Genomic DNA, 24,385 nt, shown 5'->3' with positions numbered 1-24,385 from the left:
CATGCTGACAGGCACTCGGTGACCACACAGGTGGATGCACACAGCCTGGGATAGCGGGTGCAGTCGCAGACCCCATCCCCCTCCTCTGCCTGCCCCCCCTACCCCACATAAAAGCCCCAGGGCCTGGGCCCCCCCACTCTCCGGCTCAGCCTTGGCACTCACAAGACCCAGTCCTGGCATTTCCCTACCAACTCTCACCCGCCATACTGGCCCCTCAAGCGAAAAGGCTCCTGACTCAGTTCCTTCCCAGACACCTGAGTCTTGTCCCCGACCCCCAGCTCTCTATCCCTGGCTTCATCTGCCCAGCCCACTCTCCGTGGCCAGATCCTTCTCCAGCCAGAGGCCCTACAGAAAACTATCAGTCAACAAATATTTGCTCTGTGCGCTCTGTGGGCCAGGCCCTCTGCCTTTCCACCTGCTAACTTGAAGGCACACAGCCACCAACACCCAGTGCCTGCCACATACCGCCCATCTCCCCGCTCCCCTCTGTTCCCAGCACTAGTGCATTCACTCTCCAGCAGGACAGCTGCCCCCAGCCTGCCCACCTTGGAAGGGCACAGTGTGGCCCAGGCAGACTTCAGCCTCAACGCGATGCCGTGAGCAGCTGTACGACCTCACACAGGTGACTCCATGCCTCTGAGCCTCCGTCTGCTGGGAATGTTGGCAATCATTCTCACCTTCCAGACAGTTGTGGGGAATTAGATAACTCATGGGAGCCGCTTAGCCCGATGCCCAGCACCTAGCAGCACACAGTAGCCATTCAGTGTTAGCTGTTGGGCACTTGGCCCCACCCTTGCCCTGCTGGCCCGTGTGGCTTCAAGGACACAGCACACCTAGAGCAGTGACAATGCCCGCACTCGTGAAGTCGTGCCCCGTGTAATTGTGACAACTGCTAACATCCGTTGAGGAAAACTGAGACCGAGCCGTGACCCTGCCTGAGATTGCCCGATGAATCCATCCAAGGAAGGCCTGACATGAGCCTGCATCTCTTAACTCTTGGGCCATGCTCTCTTGTGTGTGATGATGTATGTGACAACCAACGAACAGCCCAGTGAACTCCTCCTGCCCTGGACCGACAAATACCACGACAGTCAGCCAGCCCCAAGGAGACTGCTCCCCGTGAAGACATGGTGGCAACATGGGGCAAGGCTCAAGGTCTGGAGGTGGTCAGGGGCCTAGTCCCAGGCCCAACCCTGCCATCTACCTACTGTGTGGCCTTAGAGGGCTCGCTCAGTTCTCTCACTTATGAAGTCAGGTAACAATATTCTTGGCCCAGCCTCTCTCTAGGTCCCCTCAAGGGTCTGCTCAGAGGCTGGTCATCCCAGCCCCTGGACACTTGCTATGTGCAGGCACTGTCCAGCTGATGCGTTTTGCTCATGTAATCCTAACAGCCATCTGCAACTCCTGTTATAAATAGAGAAATGGAAGCAGGAAGCAATTAAGAAACATCCCTTGAATAAGGACATGAAGGGTAGGATTTGCTCTAGGGTTCAGCCGCTCACCCAATACCAGGGTCCTGTCTCTGGCCGGTGGAGGGAAAGGAAACAGGGGACTTGTAGCTATCTGGGGGCAGCAGGGCTGTGGAGTGGAGCTTCACACTACTCCCGCCTGTTGTACTCCTGACAAAACAGCAGCCAGGGGGACCAGGTCAGCCCAGAGGAGGCCCCAGGTGCCTCCAGGAGGCTAACTCCTCCCTCAGGCACCGATCGTTGGCTTCCCAGCACAGGTGGCCCAGACCTGGCTACCATCTCACACCAGCTCGGCTATTCCAGCACCTCCCTCACTGGGCCCCATTTCCTGGTCTGTAAAATGATGTTGATAATCTCTTGCATGCAGGGTGGTTGCGAAATATGTCCATCCAGTGTCCACGGTGCTGCCTGGGCTGGGGGAGGGTAGAAGCCCCAGAAGCTGGGAGATCCAGGAGCAGCAGGGGCTTGGACCTCTTCCCAGGTAGAGCCCCAAGGAGGCAGCCAGACCTCAGATGACAAAGGGTTGCATAGGATCTGTAGAGCCTCCCAAAGCTTCTTGTGCTTGAGTGCACAGTGGGGGGTGTGCAATGCTGACCATGAGCCTCAAAGGGGACCACAGGCCACAGAAAGGACTTTTGTCAGCCCCCTGAGGTTCCTTGAGGTCCACAGGTATAAGGATGATTGAGGGAGCCCTGAGTGCTCAAAACAGACCAAAGGCCAGACCCACAGAGGCCTCATGATGGGGATCAAAGGACAAGGTGGGAAGACAGAGGGTGGGTGGAGGAGATGACCAGAGGGTCCGATGCTAATCTAGGACCACGGTGGGCACCACAGGCCCAGTGCCATGGTCCAGGAGAGTCTGCAAGAACCCACAACAGCGTTTGCAGGGGAAAAAAAAAAAAGCAGGACACAAAAAGACAAAATCAAAATTAATACAGTTATTCCTATAAGACAAGAAGACATTGCCAAGTAACAAACTGAACCCAACTGAAAGAAGTAGAAATGAATGACCTTTAATGTGGAACACAGGCAAATTTTCATGTGTGTGATAGGGTGTGGGATTCAGCCTCTAAAATTCAAAGTGCCAGAGGCCTGCCCATGTCTTGAAAGTGCCATTCCCCAAAACTTATATGCATCCCAGCAGAAAGGAGGGGTCCCCAAACTGACTTGAGATTCCTTTTCTATCATGTGAGGGAAAGAGAAAGCAAAAAAAGAAATTCTGGGGGCGCCTGTGGGTGGCTGAGTCAGTTAAGTGTCTGACTTCGGCTCAGGTCATGATCTCTTGGTTCAGGAGTTTGAGCCCAGCGTCAGGCTCTGTGCTGACAGCTCGGAGCCTGGAACCTGCTTTGGATTCTGTGTGTGTATCTCTCTCTCTCTCTGCCCCCTCCCCCACTTGCACTCACTCTCTCTCTCTCTCTCTCAAAAATAAACATTAAAAAAATGTTTTTTTAAGAAAAGAAAAGAAATTCCAGTCAGTTGCAGAGAAATGAAGTGATGCTCCTCACACACGTTCATCTGTAAACGGAGGTCCTGGGTCAATGCCATGGCCACCGTGCAGGGCCACTGTAGCCTCTTCGTCCCTGAGGGCTGGCAGGACTCACGCTACCCACAAGCCCCTATCACATGTCAGCAGTTGGGTCGGCCAGCTCCCATTCTTTCACCTGTGGAGCGGAGCTCTGCTAGCTCCTTTTCCCTCAGACCTAAGTGAGTCAGTCAAGACGTTGAGGAACGAAGTCGGAGAGCTGGGTTCGAGTCCAGCTCCACCTTGGTCTCAGGGTGTGATCCCAGCCTGGCCCCATCCTCCCGCCAGGCCTCAGTCCCTTCGTCTGTGAAATGGAATAATGACGCCTCCCAGGGCTGCTGTGAGGACCAAGGAGGCCACAGCCATGGGAGACTGTTTTCTAAACAGCCTGGACTGCACTAGGGTTTGACTAACAAAAAAACCAAGCCAAAGGAAAAAGGCTTTGTGTTAAACTATCCTGAACCCTGGGACAGGGTTTCACAATCAGCCCTTCTGAGCTATGTCTGGGGGAGGTAAATTTTAGTTCTCCCCATGCTCTTTTGGCCAGGGCTCATGGTCTCCTACCCCAGCCGTCAGAGGCGCGCTGGAGCTGAGCTGGTAGGGAAGCAGGTTGGCGGGGAGCTGGGGACAAGCAGACTTGGCTCCAGGAGGCCTGAGTCAGCGGGCAGGCAGGCAGGGCGGGCCCAGTCTTCGCAGGCTTGGGGAGGAGATGATGCAGGAATGTTCCTCCCGCCCAGGCCTGGGCCCTGCCCACCGCATCCTGGCTCTTGCTCATATGGACGCTGCAGCCTCAGCTCTGGCTGGAGAGATAGGAGATGCCTGGAGCTTTGTTGGGTGGGTTCAGCCAGGGGGTAATGGAGGCAGTAGGGACTGGCCCTGGGGACTGGCCGCAGGGCTACTGGGAGCTAAGCTCAGGCCCTTGAATACATTCTGGCCCCTGTGGGTGACACGGCCAGCCGCTCGCTAGACCTCGAGTTCCCTGTCTGTACAATGGGTGATGCCACTGGCTCTCCCAGCAGGGGGTGCAGGTGCAGTCTAGAAGCAGCTACCTGTGTGACACCTTTGCTATGAGCGTGTGCAACTTGGGGCCGTGCGTCTGAGTACCTGCGCATGTCGCTCTGCAAGGGTAGGACGGAGGTATGACCGTGAGTGCGGGTGGGGTATGGCTATGTGAAGGGATTATGGCATGTGTGTGGATGTGGCCACGTGTGGATGTGGCTGTGAATGTGTGACAGCGTGTGGCACCGTGGCTGGGAGTGAAACTGTGTGAGTACATGACTGCATACGTGTACATATGGTCAGGGGTAGCCTACATGCTTGTGGGCAGGGTATGTGGCTGCACGTGGCTGCGCCTGCTTTGGGTTAGGCGACTACACCTGCGACCACGTGGACATGTGGCTGGCTACATGGCAGTGCCACGGGAAGGAGGAGGGGTGCTCAGCTGGGTCCGGAACTACCTGTCGGCCTGCCTCACACAGGCTTGGCTCTGCTCCAGTCGTGGCACTGCCGTGGCATAGCAGTTCATGGCCTTCCGGTGTGTCCGGGAGCCAGGACGCAGGATCTGAGGGCTGCCTCCATCCCCAACCCCCACATGTGGCCACAAAGCAAACTCCTTTCCTGGGCTGGGCCAAGACCAGGGATCAGGGCTCATGATCACCCCCACCCCAGGTCCTGATAGCTGCCCAGGGCAGAAAGAGGGGCCTTGTTCTCCAACCCCCTCAGAGCAAAGTGAGGGAGGGAATTGGAGGCAGTTGGGCCCAGCTCAGTCTGGAACATCTGCCTGGCATGTGACCGAGGCCAGCCAGCAGCCTCTGCCACCACCAGGATGCTCCCCCCCCCCCCCTACCGGTCCCCCAGGGCCCTGCTGAAAGGGCTCCAGTCAGCCCAGATCCATCTCAAATTCCCCCCGCCACACACACTCACACCCCACCCCCAATACCTCAAGCTACACAGAGACATAAAGAAACAGAGAGAATGGCTGTGACATCCTCACTCCCCACTATACATGGGCCTGCCCCAGCCTAGAGATCTCAGGATGCCTACAGCATAGACCTGGCCAGTCCCAAGACTTCACATTTGGACTCTCCTCCTAGGTCCAAGCCCCTCCTGAGAAAAATGTCAGACTGCTTCCCTCACCCTAAGGCTGGGAGACATGGGAGGTGGCTCCCCCTCTAAAGAAAGGGACACAAGAGGGTCGTGCTATTCCCAGGGCAGGAAGCACGAACAGGGGACTTTCCAGGCACTGTGGGTTAAGAAAGGCATTCCCACCACTCCTACCCAGACTGGCCTCAGTAAGGAGACTCCCCCATTGTGGTCAGAGTTCCCTCTATAGAAGGCTGCTTGGAGGTCAAAGCTGTGAAGAGGTTAAGGGCGGGAAGGTCCTTGGGTGGGTTGGAAAATGAAGGAAGGAGGGCAGGGAGGAGGGAGGGGAAAATTCCACAGAAAGTCCCAAATCTGACCTAATTTTGACCTAGGGCCAGAGGGTGCTCTGCCCTGAATGGAGAGCTTTTGCTGCCCTTTCCCCACTGCACTGGCCATTCCTTACCCCCCTCTCACTGCCACAAGCTGCCTGGGCCCCTGGCCTGGCCAAAGCCTCCCTTGAGGCCCCGAACCTACCAGCCCTCCCTCCACCGAGTCCCCCTTGCCCTCCTTCCCATTGATTCCTGCTCATACTGACTGGGACACCGCTGAGGGCCCCGCTGGGGAGGACCTCCTTGGTTTCCAGCATGGAAGCCACCCCCGGCCTGGACACCCGGGACTCTTTGGGGAAGGACACAATTTCTGAGTCCCCTCCCACCTCTCCTGGACCAGGGCTTTCCTGGGGGCAAAGCTGGAGCATGCCTCCCTGGGGAGAGGAACAATTAGGTTGTGTGGGGCACAGCCTCCTATCCCTTCCTCGGGCAACCCTCAGTCTGAAATCACAGAGCACAGCCAAACCCTAGCAGGACTCCACCCATTTGAGAGATGAGGAGAGTGAGGTCTGGGAGGGGTGTGAGTCCGGCTGGGGCCCATGGCCACCTCTAGCTCCCCAGCCAGCACCTGCCACCAGCACAGTCCTCCCCCAAATTTTAGAGGTTTTGTGCCCAACATAACCTTATAATCCAATAGCTCCCAGGGAAACTTAGGGTTCCATCCTTCCCCCACACTCAATCCCTGCAGGATCCAAACAAAAAAGCCATGCTTTTGTTATCTTAATTGCAAAAGGTTTATCAAGAAAACAAGAAAGAAAAAAGATTCAAGCAGCAGGAGCCAGGAGTGGCCATGACCTCCCAAGGGGGGGCCAGCAGTCGCACCTGTCAGTTCCCCCAACCCACAGCTGGCCCATGCCCAGGCCTAGGGGGAAGGAGTAGCCCCCTGGAGGATGTAAACACACGTGGGAGACAGCACAACCTGGCCAGGGAGGGAGCTGGGGCTGACATCACAGTGAGGCTGGCCGTGGGCATGCGGGCCCAGGGCTTCTGGGGCAGTGGGCAAGCCAGCCCGTCTTGGCCTTCCCTCTGTGCCACAGAAAGGGTTCCGGGAGTCACTGGGTCTGAGGACCCTGGAAGCCTGGGGCCCGAGCCTGCTCGGAATGTGGAGAGCTATTGCTGGTGAACTCAAATATCTGGTAACTTCTGGGTGTCCTTTCCAGAAAGGTGCCACCAACGTCCTGGGGTCAGTGGCCTGTCTCAGCACCTTGAGCCCAGGGTAAAGATGCTGCATGGTCCCCTAGCCAAGGGGTAATGGAGGCTCAGCAGGTGGAGGGGAGACAGGAGGGAGTTGGCCCGCAGCTCCTCCAGAGGGGACAAGGTGAGGCAGGGACAGGGACACAGGAGCAAGAAGATCCCTCCCCTCCATCACACAGTCCAGAATCTCCACCGAGGGGGCACGAAACTTACTTGGGAAAAGTAAAGGTGGGAGGAAGGGGTGTTTTCATTCCTCCACATCCTTGCCCATGCTATTCCTCTCTTCTGAATGTCTCCCCCCCCCCCCACCCCATCTCTCATCTACTGTCCCCATTTACTGTCTGGCAGGTCTCTGTCATTCTCCAAAACACTACTCAAATGTCACCTACTCTATGGAGCCTTTCCTGACCAACAGAATGAGTGGTTCTTTCTTTAAGCTCCCAGGAACCCCTTATTTACCATCAATCATTCTTCATTGCCCTCATCTGTTTCTGTGTCTGACCCTACCTCTACTGGGGACTCCCTGAGGGCAGGCATGTCGCAGTCCCGGGTGCCCAGCATCTGACCCGGAGCTGCAGCAGGCCCTGGTGCCTGCTGAATGGACGAGGGGGTGGTAGCCAGGTGAGCAAGTACTGTAGGTTCTAGGGGAGGCTAAGACTGTGGCCCGGCCTCAAGCAAATGACCAGCAGCCCAGACCTCAGCCCAGAAGCTTCCTGACCCCACTCTCACCCCTTCTGTGCCCCTACCTCTAAGGGCTGGGAGACTTCCCCGGGGGTACCCAGGACTCCTCCAAAGCCCACCCCATCCCCTCCCAGCCACTGCTGGTGTGGGGAGGTCAAGAGAGCGGAGTGCACTGCGGCGACCAGGCCCAGGGGCAGGGTGGGGGCCAGGTACACATGATCAGAGGTTGTCATACATGCGCAGCGTCTTCTCCAGCTGCTGGCCTACCCGCTGGTAGAAGAGGATCTGCTGGCGCAGGTAGTTCTGCATCATGTGCTTGAAGTCGAGCTCACGGCGCTGGTGGAAGTGGTTCATTTCAGCCTGCAGGGCGAAGCCCACCACGCGGCAGCGCCTACGAATGCCATCTGCCTCGTCCTGTGCCATGCGGCCCTCGTCACTCATGCGTTGGCTCTCCTTCACCTTGGCGAAGGCGCCTGGCACGGGCACAGTGGAGGAGGACAAGGGAAGTTAGGGCTCTGGTCTCCCCCATTTGCTCCCTATACCCTCCGTGAGCCCCCTCATGAGCGCTATCCACCCTCCACCTGGTGTCTCCACCAGGACGCTCCCCAAACCCTCACCTCCATCCAGCTCAACTCCCCTCCAAACCTGGGGCACTGCCAACAGCCCACAACACCCAGACTGTCACAGCCCTGCTGGCTGTACATTGTTCCAGGACAGGGCTGTCCTTATCCAACAGAAGCATCGTCTCTCACACTGGCTCCTGATCAGCTCAAACATCACCTCCTCCAGGAAGCCTTCCCCCCACCACATTAGGTACTTCCCAGCATTCCCAGGGCTTTCATCTGCCCCGCTCTTACCACCCTGTGGCTGCTCTGCCTGCCTTCCTCTGGTCTGTGAGCTCAATGTCTCCGGCACCCAGGACAAAGCCTAGCCCACGGGAGAGCTCACTTGGTACATGTCTGCTGAGCTGATTCAACCTGTTCCTCACTGAACTACTATAAGAGGCTCCTAAGGGGCTCCCACCTCAGGCCCAGACTCTGAGAGGTTCTCTGTGGTACCTGAAGAGCAGCCAAGCTGGGCACTCAAAGCTCCAGACCCCCCCCCCGGCCCCCACTGCTTACAGATCAAAGCCCATGCCTATTCTCCTAGCTGTGAGGCCCTCTGGGAATTGGCCCCATGTTCATCAAACTCACCCTGCTCTTTCCTACCTTTGCACCTCCACCTGCTAGATCTCTACACACAATTTAAGGCTCCCCAACAGGCTCAGGCACCACCTCCACACCACAGCCTCCCCCAGTCCCGAGGCAGAATGCCTCTGGACCCCTCTCCAGGCTTCTCCCCACCCCCATCACACTATTGATTCTAAAATAGCACCTCACAGGCCACCTGGAGTTTTCTTTTGTGTGCATCTCCCCACAAACGGGCCCAGCCCCTCCCCACACCAGCCTAAAGGGACCAGAGGAAGCCCTAGTCATAACCAGGTGACAGATGGGGGACGGGGGATGAACCTGGGCAGGGGATCCAATTTAGAAGATCTGAATGAATCAGCAAGCAGTTGGTGAATGAATTTCAGCTCTGAATTAACAGGCACTTGACTAATTGTGCATCAAAGGCAGTGGGGACAGGTGCCGGGAGGAGGAGGCAGTTCGCCTGTGCCTGGCACAAACTCCTCGCGGGGCTGCAGGGAATCCACTGTGCACAGAAGAGTAAGGCTGTGGGCAGGGTTGGCACGGAGGAGAGAACACCCCCAGGCACTTCAAAAGCATCCAGGGCACACCAACAGCATGCCGGGGGCCTTCAAGATGTACTCTTTTTACTCTCACTCAAGATGTCCGATGCATTCAAGATCCCTTTTTTTGGTCATTCACTGTATGTCAGGCCCAGGGCTCTACATGCTGGAAATAACTCCAGAAGGATTTAGAAGGAGTAGTTAGCAAGCAGTTATGCAAGTAGTTGCATATTAGTTAGCAAGTGCACGGCTAACTGGCTAATAATGGCATCTGGGGTAGACAGTCGCAAGTCTGGAGTATCTCCAGGGCCGCTCACACAGCACTCAGAAGAACTCTGCAGTCACCAGTTCCCAACCCACTCAGTCCTTCTGCCACCTTCCTTGCGCCACCTCCTGCCTAATGTTCCAGCCCCGCTGGCCAGACCTGGGCAGCAGAAGAGGGCTCAGCCCAAGGCCCAGGATGAGGACCCGATAAGAGACTTCAGAGCTAAAGAGGCCCTAGATGCCAGCTGCCCACCCTCCACCCCCACCCCTACCCCACTACAGTACAGAGGAAACCGAGGCCCTGACAGGAGGATTTGCCTAGGGGCTCCCAGCCTCCTTCATGCCCCTCACATGGGGGATGCCTGGCCCAGACATACCCCTCCTCAGTGGATACTGCTTCTACTGCAGAGGGTTCATACCCAGCCACCCCATTTGTGTGGGGCCCCCACACAACGACAAGGATCCTACCTGAAAAGGAGACACTAACTAGCCTGGATTCCACCTGCCTGAAAAAATCTCGGTGCACTAAGGGTGGACCTGTATTCAAGAGGGCTTTTCTGGCCTTGGAGCAAAGAAAGGCTCCTTTTGTTGACGAGGAGACAGAGGCCCAAATAATAGAAACAAATCTACTGCAACTGCTAGGTATCCACAGACAGGCAGGGAGCCAAAGATGGGGGACAAAAGCTGCCTGGGGGGGGGGGCAGAGGTCCCACCCTGCTCTCTGTCACCTCTCCACCCTGTGACTCAGATCTGGGGCCGGGACCAGCTAACACTAACGTACCCCAGAGACAGGCTGGGAGTCAGGGCTCAGGCCTGTCTAGCATCCCTGCTACATTCCATGTAGGACTCAACCTGAGAGCTGAGGACTCAACCTGAGAGCTGGCAGGTGTCCTATAGGCCGGATCCTATGAACCAGGAAGGGAGGCTGAAGCTTCAGAGCCCCAGGGTCCCAGACATATTTCCTAAGATCCTACCTTAATCCATCTTGTCTCCACCTCTCGGAGGTAATTACCCGGCCCCCACCCAGGTCAGGGACAAGAGGTCTGAGTCCTAGTCTCAGCTGTGTCACCTCCAGCAAGCCACTGCTCTTGCTGGGCTGGAGGTTTCTCAGGTGTCAAAAGGGACAGGCCAGACCAGATCTGATGCTGCTGACAACTGTCCTTGGTGGTATAGTGCTCTTGGAAAAATGGGATAATGGTGCCAGCCCTATAGCATAGTTGAGGTTTAACTGAACTCGTCTGTATAAAGCACTTAGGATGGCACCTGACAGAATAAGAGCTCAAGAGGACATGCGCAAGCGTGTGCGGACTGCTTCTCAGTGACAGCGACAACCAGCTGGTGGGGGCTTGTAGCAATATGATTCTCTTTATTTATGGAAGCCTAGGAGGGGAGGGAGAGAGAGGGTTAGGTGATGGCCCAGAACACAGAGGTCGGACCCACTCTTCCCCCAGACAAGCACTTGGTCCTGCAGGGGACATTCTACCTTGGCCAACCTGTGAGTCCCATGGTCCCTCCACGTACATTCTGCAGCCCTGGGTCTGCTTCCGGCCCAGCAAGGATGCCAGCTGAGTTAGCAGTGCTAAAGCACCCAAGCCTCCCTCGTCCTTCCCCTTCTGGCTCATGCACATATCCCTGGGGGAGCTCCTTACCCCATCTGTCAGGCACAGGGGAAACAGCCTGGGCTGTGCAGTCAGACACCCCTGGGCCCCAATTCCTGCTCTGCATATCATCCCACCTTATTGTAACCTCCCTGGCTTGTGCTGAGCCTTAGGACATAGCCCTACCCTGGCTGGCTCTCAGGTAGGGGCCTTGGACGGTCACTGTTTCCCCTTATCCCAGGGTAACTATTACTAGGGCCCCCTTCATCCCCAAAACTTCCCTGGCTTAGATGGTTAATTATACGGTTACTCCTCTTAGGAGACTCCTGGACTGAGCTCCAGGGCCCGGGCCAGTGGGCAGACAGACTGGTGGGCTTCATCTCAGTGCCAATCAGGCTCCACGACCCATTTTACTAAGGTGGACACTGAGGGGAGAAAACGCTCTCACGGTCATCTCAGAGGCAACATTTGTCCAAATCCTGGTCTCCTGATCCCACCTGAGCCTCCCATCAGCTTCCTTCCATGGCCTCTGCCACACTCTTGCCATCTTTCAGATGTCCAGACAGACTAGGTAGAATTCTAGGGACCCAAGGCCCAACTTTCCTGCTCCTTTCTCTGAGAAACGGTTCCACCCACACCGCCAGCATGGAACCCCTCCTACCCCCATCAGGCTGTGGTCCCCCAAACCTGTCCAATTCTGTCTCAGCCAGATTCCAAGCCTCTCTCCCTAACTTGCCCGACCACAGGCCTAGGAGTAGCAGTGCAAAGCCCAGAAGAAGGAAGAGTAAGCCCAATGGGCTTGGTCTATTGAGGAGGAGTCCTCAGGGTGAGAGAAGATGGGTTAGCCTCTGCCTAAGGTTGAATGCACCAGCCCAGAGGCCTGTTGGGCCCGCACTCTCAGAAAGACCTCAGGTAGAAGCCCTCTCAGCTCTGTCTCCCTGCCCCAGAGTCAGAAAAGCCCATCCAGCTTTACTTCTTCCTGCTTCAGTACAAGCCTGGGAACTCTGGCTGGGTATGGGATTGCCTTCCTCCCCCCAGCTCTGCCCAGGGTGAGGTCCCCAGCAAGTGCACAGGGGCAGCTGTTTAATCACTGTGCCCCTGCTTTCCCCTGCCACTGCCCACACAGAAACATGCCATCCGAGGAGCTGGCTGAACCAGCTTTCCCAGGCCGTAGCACAGCAGCGAGAGTGGCTCCACTTCCGCCCAGGGAAACACTTGCCCCACTGGGCCCCAGCCTGCCAGCCATGTCCACTGCCATATCCCAGCCCTAGAGCTCAGACTCAGCTCTAAGGCATCACTCTGTTTTCAACCAGACCCTCCCCAGAAGTCTCCTGTCTTCACCCCCTTGGAGGCCTGAGAGCTCACTAGATCTACCCTCCTTTGTTTTCTAGAGCAGGAACCTAAGGCCCAGAGAGGGGAAGGCACTTCCCAGGAACACACAGCAGATGGAGGACACAGTCCCCACATGTCTCCTGAAGCTGATAGAAGAGGGGAGGAGGACAGGAAGGTAGAGGTGAGGAAAAAGGGCAGAGATGGAAAGCAGGAAGAGAAAGTGAGAGGAGAAAGGAGCCCAGGAGCTGGATAAGTTCTAGAAGTCAATCTCCGGGGAAAATAGAGCAGGGCTGGCTTACTCCCGACTCTCCTGGATACTGAGGCAGAGCTTAGTGTTTGCTGTCCCCCAGGCTCAGTCCAGAGGTCTGCCTCCTGGCCCCACCCAGAGGAAAACTCAGCACCAAGCCAGGCCTGACCTCAGGGCCTAGGGGCCAGGGAGCCAGCCCCACGCCCTGCAGACGTTCTTCCTGAGTTACCAAGCAGCCCCGGGGAGGACCACACCTCTCTCCTGACATCTGCCCTGCCTGTGGTCCCCAGGACTCAGCCACCTGCCAGGTCAGCCCCTGACTCACTGCTCAGGCAAGAGAATCCAGGCTCAGGAAGGAGGAGTTGGAGGGGCCATGTGGGTAGTGCCCTGGACCCCTGTTCCTCCCCTAGACCAGCCCGGGTGCCCCTAGGTGACCCGAGATGAGTCACTTCCCTGGCAGTTCCTTGACAGCCCAACATTAACAGACAGAGGCCCATCCTGTCCCTCCCCCACAGAGGGGGACCATGAGAACTGAAAACACAGCTGGGCTTGGGAATTGGCCAACAGGGACGTGTCCTTGGGGAGGCGAAGGAGGAAGGGACAGTCTCAGCTGGGCCAGGGACTCCCTGTGCAACCACTCTTCTAGGACACCAGCTTCTTCATCTGCAAAGCAGGGACAGGGGGCCTCCCGCACACAGACAGGGAGCTCACAGATAGGGCATGCAGCAGGGAGACCAGGCTCTGAAGCTGCAAGGGCAGGGAGTGGAACTTGTGAGGAGCGGGAAGGCAGGCCCCACTCTGTGCTCTTGTTATCTGTGTCTGTGGCCCCCGTAAGCCTGTGTGCTCCTCAAGGGCAAGGCCTGGGGCTTGGTCATCTCTGCGTTCCCAGACTCAGCCTGATACCTTGACAGGCTCAGCACATAAATGGATAGATGAGCAAATGAGACAGAAACAGAAAAAATGAAGGCACAATCAAACAAATGGACAACAAAGGGTAAACAGCGAGCTTCATGAGGTCAGTAACCAGAGCTGACCAGGAACAATAATATCTCCTTACACCTAGCCACACAGCAGATGCTTGACGCACTGTTGAATGAATGAATGAATGAGACAAAGACTAGATGGGCTGCTCCATTCCTCTAGGCCATCCTCATATCCCCAGTGCCCAGCAGAGTGCAGACTTAGCAAGGGTCTCTTGCCCACTCTGGCTCTTACCTTTCTGCAGGTGGATGATGTCAGGGAAGTTGGACAGCAGGCCCTGGTAGAGAGATAGCGTGTCGAGCATCTGGAAGAGGTCGTTCTTGGGCTGCTCAGCAAACATCTCACCCACAGCTTCATAGGTACGGCCCGTGTGAGAAATAGCACTGTTGAGGGCCTCGGAGCTAAATGGGGGGTCCAACTGGAAGGCATGACTGATGGCCTGGAAGGCATTGCCCAGCTTCTGGAATTCCTTGCGGAAGCCCCCCACGTGCTTGCGCACCAGCTCTGATGCTACGGTGCTGAGCTGCAGGACACTGTCGTCCATCTTCTTGCTGAAGGCCTTGAAGGTGTCCACACGGTCCTCCACATCCTGCAGGTCCTGGTGCTCCGTGGGGATCTGGAAGGTGAGCAGGAAGCTGGCACCCACCATCTCATCCTTCTCTGCCCTGCGTTTGCCCATCTTCCACTGCTTGTCATCCAGGCAGCTGAGGAAATGCTGGAAGCCCTCATACTGGGACAGCACAGGGTGGCTTGTCATGTGGTCCATCCAGAGGATGAGCCGACGCTTCCGCTTCTCAATAAAGTCCTCCTCGAAGCGGCCTGTGGCCTGCTTCTCTGGCAGGTGGGGAACGGAGATGACAGTGAACTTGTGCAGCAGGCGGTTATAGAGCCAGTCGAAGTGTTTGTAGCGCCGGTAGACTGGTGAGCCAGCGTGGGTAGGTGTGAGCTTGTAGGAGATGTAGCTTTTGATGCCCTTGAATTTGGTCTGTTTGGTGGGGTCCTCCACTGAACAGGCAAATGGGTGGGGGTTGGCCTTCCACTGGGGGCCACGAGGGCCCATTTCAATGGAGTATGTCTCAGCGATCTTGGCCATCATGGGCACATCACCCAGGATAAAGGCCTCCACCCCAGAGCGCACAAAGCACGAGAAACGGTTGAGGTTACGCCCCACCACGCTGCCACGCTTGGCAGATGCCAGGCTGTCCTGTCGCTCCAGGGGTGGCTTGGGCCGGTAGGCCATGTGCTGGCTGGGGTAGGCACCAGGGTAAGAGAGGTTGAGAGGGGGGTGCCCGTTGGTGCCCAGCCCACCGGCCCGAGGCTCCTCTACCACTGTGCATCCGTCGTCCCAGTCATCCCAGTCATCGTCGTCGTCTTCCTCAAAGCTGCCCTGGTGCGAGAGGAAGCCACCACCGCCACCACTCCTGGAAGGACTGGCCACACTGGAGCTGTCATACAAGCTCACCTGGGTGCCCAGAGAGCCTGGGCTGCTGGAATAGTCGGCATGGTTGGAGCTGGCACCAGAACGGATGATCTCTACGTAAGAGGCAGGGAAGAGCCCTGTCTCACCGCGGCTGTTCTGGCCCTGCAGCCAGCCATCCAGCGAGGTCTCACTGAAGATGACCAGGTCCTCATCCTGCTGGATGCTGATTTCCTCTTTGTTCTCGCTGCGGAAGTCATAGAGGGCTCGGCCTTTCAGTGCCATGGCTGGACCCGTGGTAGAGAAAGAAGAGGAGAGGGTCCTGCCCAGAACTGAGAATGCACGGGCAGCTCAAGGCCTGTCACAGCAACTCAGTCTGTCAGCAACCTAAGCTGGGGTCTCAGCACCCACAGATGCTGTCCAGCCTCCCACTATTCAAAACAATGCCCATTGCCCATTAACTGCCCTATTAGTATTAGGTCTCCCAGCACACTCCTGTGATCAGGGAGGGATCATGTATAATCCTCCTCTCTTCCCTTGGCAACCCCAGATCGGGGAGTCTCTCCTTCCTCCCACTCCCAGAAGAAAAGTCAAGTGACTCGGAGAAATCAGCTCTGAGAGGGCAAGAATTCGCTTGACACTTTCCACTGGAACAATGTTCTAAAATAGAAGAAAATCACTCAGAAACCACCGTTCCAGAAACCCTGGGCAGCTCTGGCTCCCAGCTCCTTCTGGCTCCTCAGGCCTTGGGAGGCTCTCACATTCCTCTGTAGATCTGCTCCTTCCTCCTTCCTCCTCCTCCTCCTGGGCCACTGGGTTTTCAAAAATCCAGAAAATCCAAGAGGGGCATGGAGAAAAGCAGCAGCCTCTTGAATCTAGTCCAAGGGTGGATGTGTCCGGCTTCACAACGAGCCAGGCCGGGGAAAACAAGGACTGAGGCTTACACAACAGGCCGCCAACTCGTCGACCCCGGCGGCCTGGCCTGGTCTGGCCCGGCTCTGGCCCCGGCCCCCGGCCCCAGACCCAGTCCCCAGCCCCCAGCCGGTTCAGGAGCCTTCTCCCCGCCTCCCAAGTGGCCGGCCCCCACCCTAGGGAAGGAGGGGGCGCGACGAGGCGCTCTGGCGACTTCTGGCCACTAGCTGAGTGGCCTCTTTTGTTTGCCTATTTCCTCAGCAGTTTCTGAGCCTGAAGCTGACCCTGATCTGAGTCCACGGACCTCGTCCAAAGGTAATCCCCGCGGTACCCGGTCCCCGCGCGCAGGTCGTACAGACCCCCAACCCTGGCGTGCACGCACACACTCAACAGGAGTTTGGGGAGTGCGCTGCGGCGAGCAGATGGTGCGCCCGGCCGGCTCGCCGTCCGTCCTCCGCTCTGCCCCGCGGGCTCCGGCCGGTGGGCGGCGGACTGCGCCCCCAGCCCGCCTCCGCTTCCAACACTCGCAGTCCCTCTGCGCCGCCAGCGAAAAGCTAGCTCCAAAACAACAGAAAAAGGGATTCCGGGAGGTGGCGTCCGGAGAAAGGAGGGAATAGCCGAGGGGGGCGGGGGGGGTGGTGGTGAGGGGTGGGGAGAGGGAGGGAAGGAGGAAAAGCAGGCTGGGGAATTGGGCAAACTCCACAGCACTTCCGTGCGTCCTGGCTGGGCAGGGACGGCCCGGCTCCGCCCTCCCGCGGCCTGGGGCTCGGGCGCCGGGGCCCCCGCCTACTCCTCGCTTCTTTCCCTCTGGCGCTCGCCCGCACTCGCCCGCTCCCAGATCCGGCTGTGGGAGGGTGACAGCGACCAGCGCTCTAGGGGGCCGCGATTCCCCAAGACCCCCGCCCGTCCGCCCACGCTGGGAAACACCTAGCGCCCGAAGGGCTCGAGCTCCGCTCCGCGCCGCCGCCACCGCCGCCGCCGCCGCCGCTTCGCCTTCTGGGCTCGGTCACCCTTTTGCCTTTTCCGTGACGCAACTGGAGGAAAACTCCAAAAGTTTGCGAAGTGCGGGCTTGCGAGGAGGGCGCCAGAGCCGACACCCGGGGTTGGGGGTTAAGGAAGAGGGCTAGGAGGGAGACCCGCCGCCGACGCCTCCTCCCACTCCGCTGCCTCCCCCACCCCCACTCCAGCGAGGCTGGGCGACACTGGGCCTTGGCGCAGCCTAGGGATTGTTCTCCGGAGGGGGACCCAGAGTGGGCCCCGGAGTCAGCGGCGTCCTCTGGGAAGAAGCCTTAGAGGCCTGGGATACTGGCCGCTACAGGTCCTACTACCTTAGCCAGACAGGGCTGACATGGGAGACTTACTTCAAAGGGAAAGACAAGACCCTACATATGTAGCAACAGGGAACAAGTTTAGGCAAGACCCAGTTCCGTGATGCTTTACACAGACTGGATTTTTTCCTATAGGCCATCAGCAGCAAGGAGAGAGGGGTGGTCCGCGGAGGCTTCCAGGAAGAGGCAAGGGGGATTTGACCCTTGGTTGGCCCATCCAGAACACTTTGGGCACTAACAGGCACTGTCCTGGGCACTGGGGATTACAACACAAGGAGGCAGTAGGTTGTGTCCCCCCTCTAGGGTTTACAGTCCACCCTCTTGTCCTTAATTCGTCTATTCTGTGTCTGTCTCATTCATTAAATCATGCATCCAAGAAAACATTAACTGAGTAATCAGTTCTGTATCAGGCCTCCTGGATACAAAGTCAAATAAGACATTGTCCTTACATTCCAGAAGCTCAGATATGTCCAAAGTCAAATAAGACATTGTCCTTACATTCCAGAAGCTCAGATATGTTGGGACAAGTAAACAGATAACTCCCCTACCCAGTGTGACAAGTACCCTGCAATGTGCATAGGAGGGCACCTATCCCAGCCTGGGTGGAGCAAGGATCAAGGAAGGCTTCCTGGAGGAGGAGGTACCTAAGGTGAGACAAAGGCTTCAGCCCCTACTCCTCTTCCTGGCTGTGCCCTGGAAACTTGCCTACCCCTTCTAGCTAGACCTTCCATTCTGTCTTCCTACTTGTTGCAGATTAATTGGCATAAGGTGGAGCTGTTAACTGTGGCACCTTTGGCTATTTTGAGGGGTGAGATTTGCAGGCCTCTGGCTCCAAAACCCAATTTCATTGGTGCAGTGAGTAGATCCAATTCCCTATGCAGGGCTGGCATATGACCTGAATAAAGGCTTATGTACAAACCCCAGAAGGGCAGGTATTAATTTTTTTTTAATTTTTATTTGTAATTAAACTTTGGTTGACATACAATATATTAGTTGCAGATGTACAACAAAGTGATTTGACAATTATATACATAACCAAACGCTCACCTCAGTAAGTATAGTTACCAGCACAGAAATACAACTGTCAGGTAGACCTGAATTTTTGCATCAATAGATCAAGGCAATTTGGGCCACTCCTCACAAAGCCCAGTTACCAGAAGGTTAGCTCAGTGAATCTAGAAACCCCTTGAAGAGGGGATGGTGTAACAAGTTTTTCAGCCAAGAAACATTGAGATACTGTCCCCCCACAATAGGGCCAGCCTTGAGCTTAAGGATTTAGGTTATCCTGTCTCTCCTACAACCAGAGCTGAAGTATGTTTCCCCCAGCTGCTTTTGGGATACTGCTTCTCTGTGATCTCTCTTGGGTTCAGATAGCCTCTCTTCAAGCTGGGCCTAAAAACAGCAACTACTTCATTAGTGCCAGACACCGTTGTAAACATTTTACCTTTATTAGCTCCCTTAATACAAGCAATGGGATGTCTGCTCATCCACCTAGGATCCTAGTCTTTAGTTGGTTCCCAAACACCTCAGTCACACATTCACAGACCAACCATCTTGGATTTACTCCCACACCTGTTTTGGGTGGGTTTTTCTAACTCTCAGGGACCACCCTTATTTCCAGGTTCTTGTGGGAAACTCTCTTGATGCTCACAGAGATTTCCATCCAGTATAGGTACCTTCCATTCCCTTCCTTCCAGTGACCTTCAAGCCTAGGGTAATGCAGACCCCTAGTTACTAGTCTCAGGAAACTGCACTTTGTGGTTTCCCTACACCCTGCCTACTCCCTTACGACAAAGTCCCTTTATTCAGTTTTCACATTATTCTAATTGGAGTGTGTTCTCTCTTTCCTGCCGGGACCCTGATTCAAGCTCGGCAAACAGCATCCATTCCCCCTCCAAGCACCCAACGTTCCCCTTTTAGGAAACAGTCAGTAAGAGAGAGCTGCAACAGTGGTTTCCAGGTTGAGTTGGTGGCAGCAGGAGTACACTGGACTACACAGTGGCAAAGCAGACAAGAGATGACAAGAGCCTGACAGTGCAAGGGTGCTGGGCTAGGGAGAAGTAAATCTGGGAGTTCATGGAGGTAGAATAGACTGGCATGGCCTCCAACAAGCTGTGAGTATTGAGGAAAGAGTCAACCCACATCTTCAAAAAATAGATTCTCAATTCTACTTCCCCCACCAGCTACTGCCCCATTTCTCTTTGCGTGCCTTAGCAAAGTTCCTCAAAATAGCTATCTGTACTAACTGCCTATAATTTCTCTCCTCCCTTTCTCTTCTTAAACCCCTCTAGGCAGTCTTTCACCCTCACACTCCACTGAAACTATTCTTGTCAAGGTCAAAGTCATCAATGACCTAATAGTTATTCTCACTTCCCCTCTAACTCAACCTTTCAGTAGCATTGGACCAGGTTGATCACTCCTTCCCTCTGAATATACTTTCTTCACTTGCATTATGGAGACCATACTCTCCATGTTTTCCTTCTACCTCACCGGTTTATCCTCTCTCCAACAATTCTTTTACTTATTTATTTTTTATTTAGAGAGCAGAGGAGGGGCAGACAGAGAGGAAAAGAGAGAGAGAATCCTAAACAGGCTCCACACTGTCAGCACAGGGCCCAACGTGGGGCTCAAACTCACGAACTCCAAGACCTGAGCCGAAATCAAGGGTCAGATAGGCTCAACTGCCTGAGCCACCCAGGCGCCCCTCCAATAATTCTTAAAACTAGAGTGACTACAGAAAGTGCTCCTCTTGTCTTTTCTATCATCTTCATTTCTTTGATGACCTTGCCCTGGCTTGATATACCATCTATCTGCCAATAACACCTCAATTTTTTAATCTCCAACCTAGGCCTTTCTCTAGAATTCCAGACTCAAATGTCTTTCTCCTTGACATCCCTGGGATGTCTAACAGACACCTCCAACCCAACATGTCCCAAGCAATATTGGATAGTGCCCCCCAAACCTGTTCTACTTGGCAGCCTTCCCTATCTCAAGTGATGAGTAGTTTCTTCCACTTTCTCAGGCCAAAATTGGAGCCATCCTTGACTCTCCACATCCTGGGTCTCCTCTCACATCAACATCTCACTGCTGCTCTCCTGGTCCCAACCACCATCTTACTCACCCAGATCACTGCAACAGTGTCCAACCAATCTCTGTTTCCACCTCTGCCTCCTGACAGTCTATTATCAACATGGCAGTCAGAGTGATCCATTTAAAATATGTTAGATGTCAATCCTCTGCTCAAAACCATTCAGTGTCCTCATCTCACAAACATAAAAAGCAAAGTCCTTACTTAGGCAAAGGCCTATGAACCTGTTATCTGAACCCCCTTTCCTCCCCTCCCTAGCCCATTCTGCTCCAGCCAGGATGGCTTTGTTACTCCTCTTCCGACATGTCAGCCACATGCCTGTCTCAAGGCATTTGCACTGTTTCCTCTTTCTGACATACTCTTCCACTAGATATCCACATGGCTAAATCCCTATAAAATATCACCTTCTCAGTAAGACCTATCCTGACATGCCCTATTTAAAATTACAGCTCTTCCTCACCCCAAGCTCTCCTACAAGCCTGCTCAATTTTGTTTCATAGCGCTTATCACTTGCTAAAACACATAGTTTATTTTTTATTTTGTTTATTGTCTGGGAGAAGGAAGTTAACCAAGAGTCCTACTGCAGACATGCTGAGCAAGAATTGAGGATGGAAGTGAATGAGGCTTGGGGGAATATGAAGGGTGGGGACACACTACAAACTGGGAGAAGATATTTGTTCCATATATAACTGGCTAAGGATTAATATCCATAACACGTAAAGAACATCTTCAAATCAATTAGAAAAAAAAAACAATCTGTATTTGTTTTCTATTGCAGTTGTAACAATTTACAGCAAACCTAGTGGCTTAAAGCAACACAAACTTATGGTTTTACAGAAATCCAAACTGGATCTCACTGGATCTCAAGTGTCAGCAGCGCCATGTTCCTTCATGAGGCTCTAAGGAAAAATTCGTTTCCTTGCCTTTTCCAGCTTCTAGAGGCTGCCCACAGTCCCCTGATCTTGGCTCCCTTTCATCTTTAAAACCCGCTATCACATCACTCAGACTTCTGCTTTCATCATCCCATCTCTGCCTCTTCAGTCTTCCTCTTTCACTTATAAGGACCCTTATGATAACATGGGACCCATCCAGATAATTGAGTATATTCTCACCATCTCAAAATCATTAATTTAATCACATCTGCAAAATCAGTGTGTATACACATTACCTGGGGATCTTGTTAAATGCAGATTTTGATTCTGTAGGTCAGGAATGAGACTGCATGTCCAACAAGCTCTTTGCTAGTCCACTGGCTACACTTTGAGTAAGAAGGTTCTCAATGTATTTAGAGATGCATGTATAATGATAAAACTACTTTTTCTTTTTAAACAAAAAGCAAAAATAAACACAGAATTCAGAATAAATACCATTACCTCTGGTTGGAGGAGTGGCTGGAATAGGTAGATGAAATAGTCCTGATGATGTTTTCTTAAACCGGCTATTGGGTTCATAAGTATTCATTATAGTTTGTAACTTACACGTGTTACATATATTATTTTCCACGTCAAGTATTAAAAGGACAATGAAAACTATACAAAAATAAAATAATCAACGAAGAAGCTAGGTGGCGTCAAAGGCCTGGGCAAATAAAGAGGTTAGTCCTGCAGCGCTACACTCAACTGTACCTTACAGATATAACTACCCATAACAGCGTTAAATTTATTAAACTCAGTACTGGGTGACCAGTACTGAGGGTGACGGAAGTCCACCCTATCAGGCTTATTCGTTTGAGCTCAACTAAGGAGTTGGTTTTGTACTTAATATCCAAATTTTGGGTTTTTTGCTGGGTTTTTTGAACCACCCGACATCCCTACTAACAATACATATTTCAAAGAGGCTCCCGTATAGATCCCGATCAGTGCGTATAAAGAAGCGGCCCGGAAATCAGTATTTTACAGGTTCGCCTGCATTCAGCCCCACTTGACAGGGAGGATCCACCCGCCCTCCTGGGGGCTACCTGGCGGTAGCGAGCGACCGCAGTTACCCAGCCGGTCTCCCGTCCGCCGGATCCGGAAAACTTCCCACCAGGTGGGAGGAACCCGACGATGAATTAGCACGGTAAACCCCATCAAACAGGCGCAGCAGTCACCCGTCTTCCCCAGGACTGGCTTCCTCAGCTTCTATGGGCAGACACTCCCGAGAGTCCCTAAGGGCATCGGCCTGAATGAGAAGAAATGATTACCGCACTAGGGGATATATTTCTGGTAACTTAAGACCTCGTGGAAATTTAAAACAAAAAACAAAACCAAAAACACCTCGCTGTGTCGCCCCCGGCCTGCTGCCCCACCTCCGGCCTTTCTTCAGTACTTCTCCCACTCGGCTTCAGCCAACGAGAAAAGAAGAAACGCGAGATAGATGCATGGGGCGTGGCTATACTCTGACCAATGGGAATCAAGGGCGTGGCCTTGAGCCTTTCTTTCATTGGCCCAGGGTCCCCAGGGCGGCCTGCACTTCGGCTCCCAAGCGGAAGCCGCGCCGCCACTGGTCTGTGCTTTTAGCTTTGGGTCTTGCGGCACCGGGAGCCGCCATCATGGTGCGGAAGCTTAAGTTCCACGAGCAGAAGCTGCTGAAGCAGGTGGACTTCCTGAACTGGGAGGTCACTGACCACAACCTACACGAGCTGCGCGTGTTGCGGCGTTATCGGCTGCAGCGGCGGGAGGACTACACGCGCTACAACCAGCTGAGTCGGGCTGTGCGTGAGTTGGCGCGGCGCCTGCGCGACCTACCCGAGCGCGACCCGTTTCGCGTGCGCGCCTCGGCCGCGCTGCTGGACAAGTTGTATGCTCTCGGCCTGGTGCCCACGCGCGGCTCGCTCGAGCTCTGCGACTTCGTCACGGCCTCGTCCTTCTGCCGTCGCCGACTGCCCACCGTGCTCTTGAAGCTGCGCATGGCGCAGCACCTCCAGGCCGCCGTGGCCTTCGTGGAACAGGGCCACGTGCGCGTGGGCCCCGACGTGGTCACTGACCCCGCCTTCCTTGTCACGCGCAGCATGGAGGACTTTGTCACCTGGGTAGACTCGTCCAAGATCAAGCGGCACGTGCTGGAGTACAATGAGGAGCGCGATGACTTCGATCTGGAGGCCTAGCCGACCGATCTGGAGGCCTAGCCGATCGTCCCTGCCTTTCGAGGATGGGAAAGCTGAGACCTGATGCTTGAGATTCTGTGAGGGCGCTTGCCCCAAGAGTGTATCGGCCAAGTCGTTGGTTCTTAAGAACTTTGTCCCTCAGCAGCAGGTCACGCACAGAGCCAAAGGGTACGGCCGTTTTCCATAAACTTTTCTTGGTCCTTGGACTATTGATAATTACATTACTGATTTAAGAGACAATGGGAAGCGGTTTTGTGCTGCACTGCGGAATTGTTAGATTATGTACCTGAAACATTGTAGTGCGAAGGAACTTTGAGCCCCTCCCCTCCCCCTAGCTTTCCCTTTATTATCTTGTAGCAGGACAGTTTGGTTAAACCTGTTTAATTCGAGTACTTGCTCTTGTTTTGTGATTAAGCTATGTACAGACGATGGAGAGTCTGGTCTCAAGTTTTCATAAAATGGGTGAGATTAGTATTCAGGGACCCACCCGTGCCTGAAGGAATGCTTTCCTAATGCCAATAAATGGCCCAACTTTTGTAAGAGCAAATTTTTGTCTGTCTGTTTTTCTCACGTAGGTTCACATCTGGGCTCCTTGGCTCAAGAACCCAGTAGAAAAGAACTGGGTCAGCAGCGACCTGCCTGTGGTGAGGCCTGCCACAGGGGCGCATGTGGAGGTTGCAGGATGTTGTACAGGGCTGGGCAAATTTGTCAGTTTACCAATCCCTTCCTGGGAATGAGTGTTTGGGCAGAGATCTTCCCCACAGGACTTCCTGTTGATATTCCAGCCCCAGGAAATACCATATTAGAGGGCTGAAGTGTTTGCTGTTAGCTTGCCTAAGGAAATAAATCACCCTGTAGCTTGGCCATCTAGCGGTTACAAGAGGCCCAGGAGGTTTCCTGGAAACATGGTCTTCGTGGTAGGGAATTGGAGAGTAGGGAGACTACCTCTTTTTACCCAAGACTTGCACGAGGAGAATAAATAGACTGCCAAGACCAGTAGATTGACTTTTATGTATGCCTTCTCCATTTCCCCAGGTGAAAGGCAGCATTTGGTAGAGAAACAAAGG

General features: G+C 54.5%; 3 protein-coding genes across 3 annotated transcripts in view; 2 read left to right on the top strand and 1 right to left on the bottom strand.

Moving 5' to 3' along the window:
* Positions 1–3,177: 3,177 nt before the first annotated feature.
* On the bottom strand, positions 3,178–15,986 carry SNX33 (sorting nexin 33). The gene is made up of 2 exons (XM_049613904.1): positions 13,723–15,986; positions 3,178–7,810 (listed from the first exon to the last, which is right to left on the bottom strand). Exons 1-2 carry the CDS (start codon positions 15,188–15,190, stop codon positions 7,557–7,559), a joined length of 1,722 nt encoding a protein of 573 aa, XP_049469861.1. The 5' UTR covers positions 15,191–15,986; the 3' UTR covers positions 3,178–7,556.
* Positions 15,987–16,054: 68 nt separating this feature from the next.
* Positions 16,055–24,385, top strand: part of SNUPN (snurportin 1) — a 35,727-nt gene continuing 27,396 nt past the window's right edge. The window contains exon 1 of the mRNA XM_049613910.1: positions 16,055–16,132. The gene's annotated coding sequence lies outside the window, so the exon portion shown is untranslated. The remainder of the gene's footprint in view (positions 16,133–24,385) is intronic.
* On the top strand, positions 22,385–23,865 carry IMP3 (IMP U3 small nucleolar ribonucleoprotein 3). Its single transcript, XM_049613912.1, has one exon. It carries the CDS (start codon positions 22,398–22,400, stop codon positions 23,316–23,318), a length of 921 nt encoding a protein of 306 aa, XP_049469869.1. The 5' UTR covers positions 22,385–22,397; the 3' UTR covers positions 23,319–23,865.

Source organism: Panthera uncia (assembly GCF_023721935.1).
Source record: "Panthera uncia isolate 11264 chromosome B3 unlocalized genomic scaffold, Puncia_PCG_1.0 HiC_scaffold_1, whole genome shotgun sequence".
Lineage (NCBI taxonomy): Eukaryota > Metazoa > Chordata > Mammalia > Carnivora > Felidae > Panthera > Panthera uncia.
This window is presented reverse-complemented; position numbering and strand designations above follow the sequence as displayed.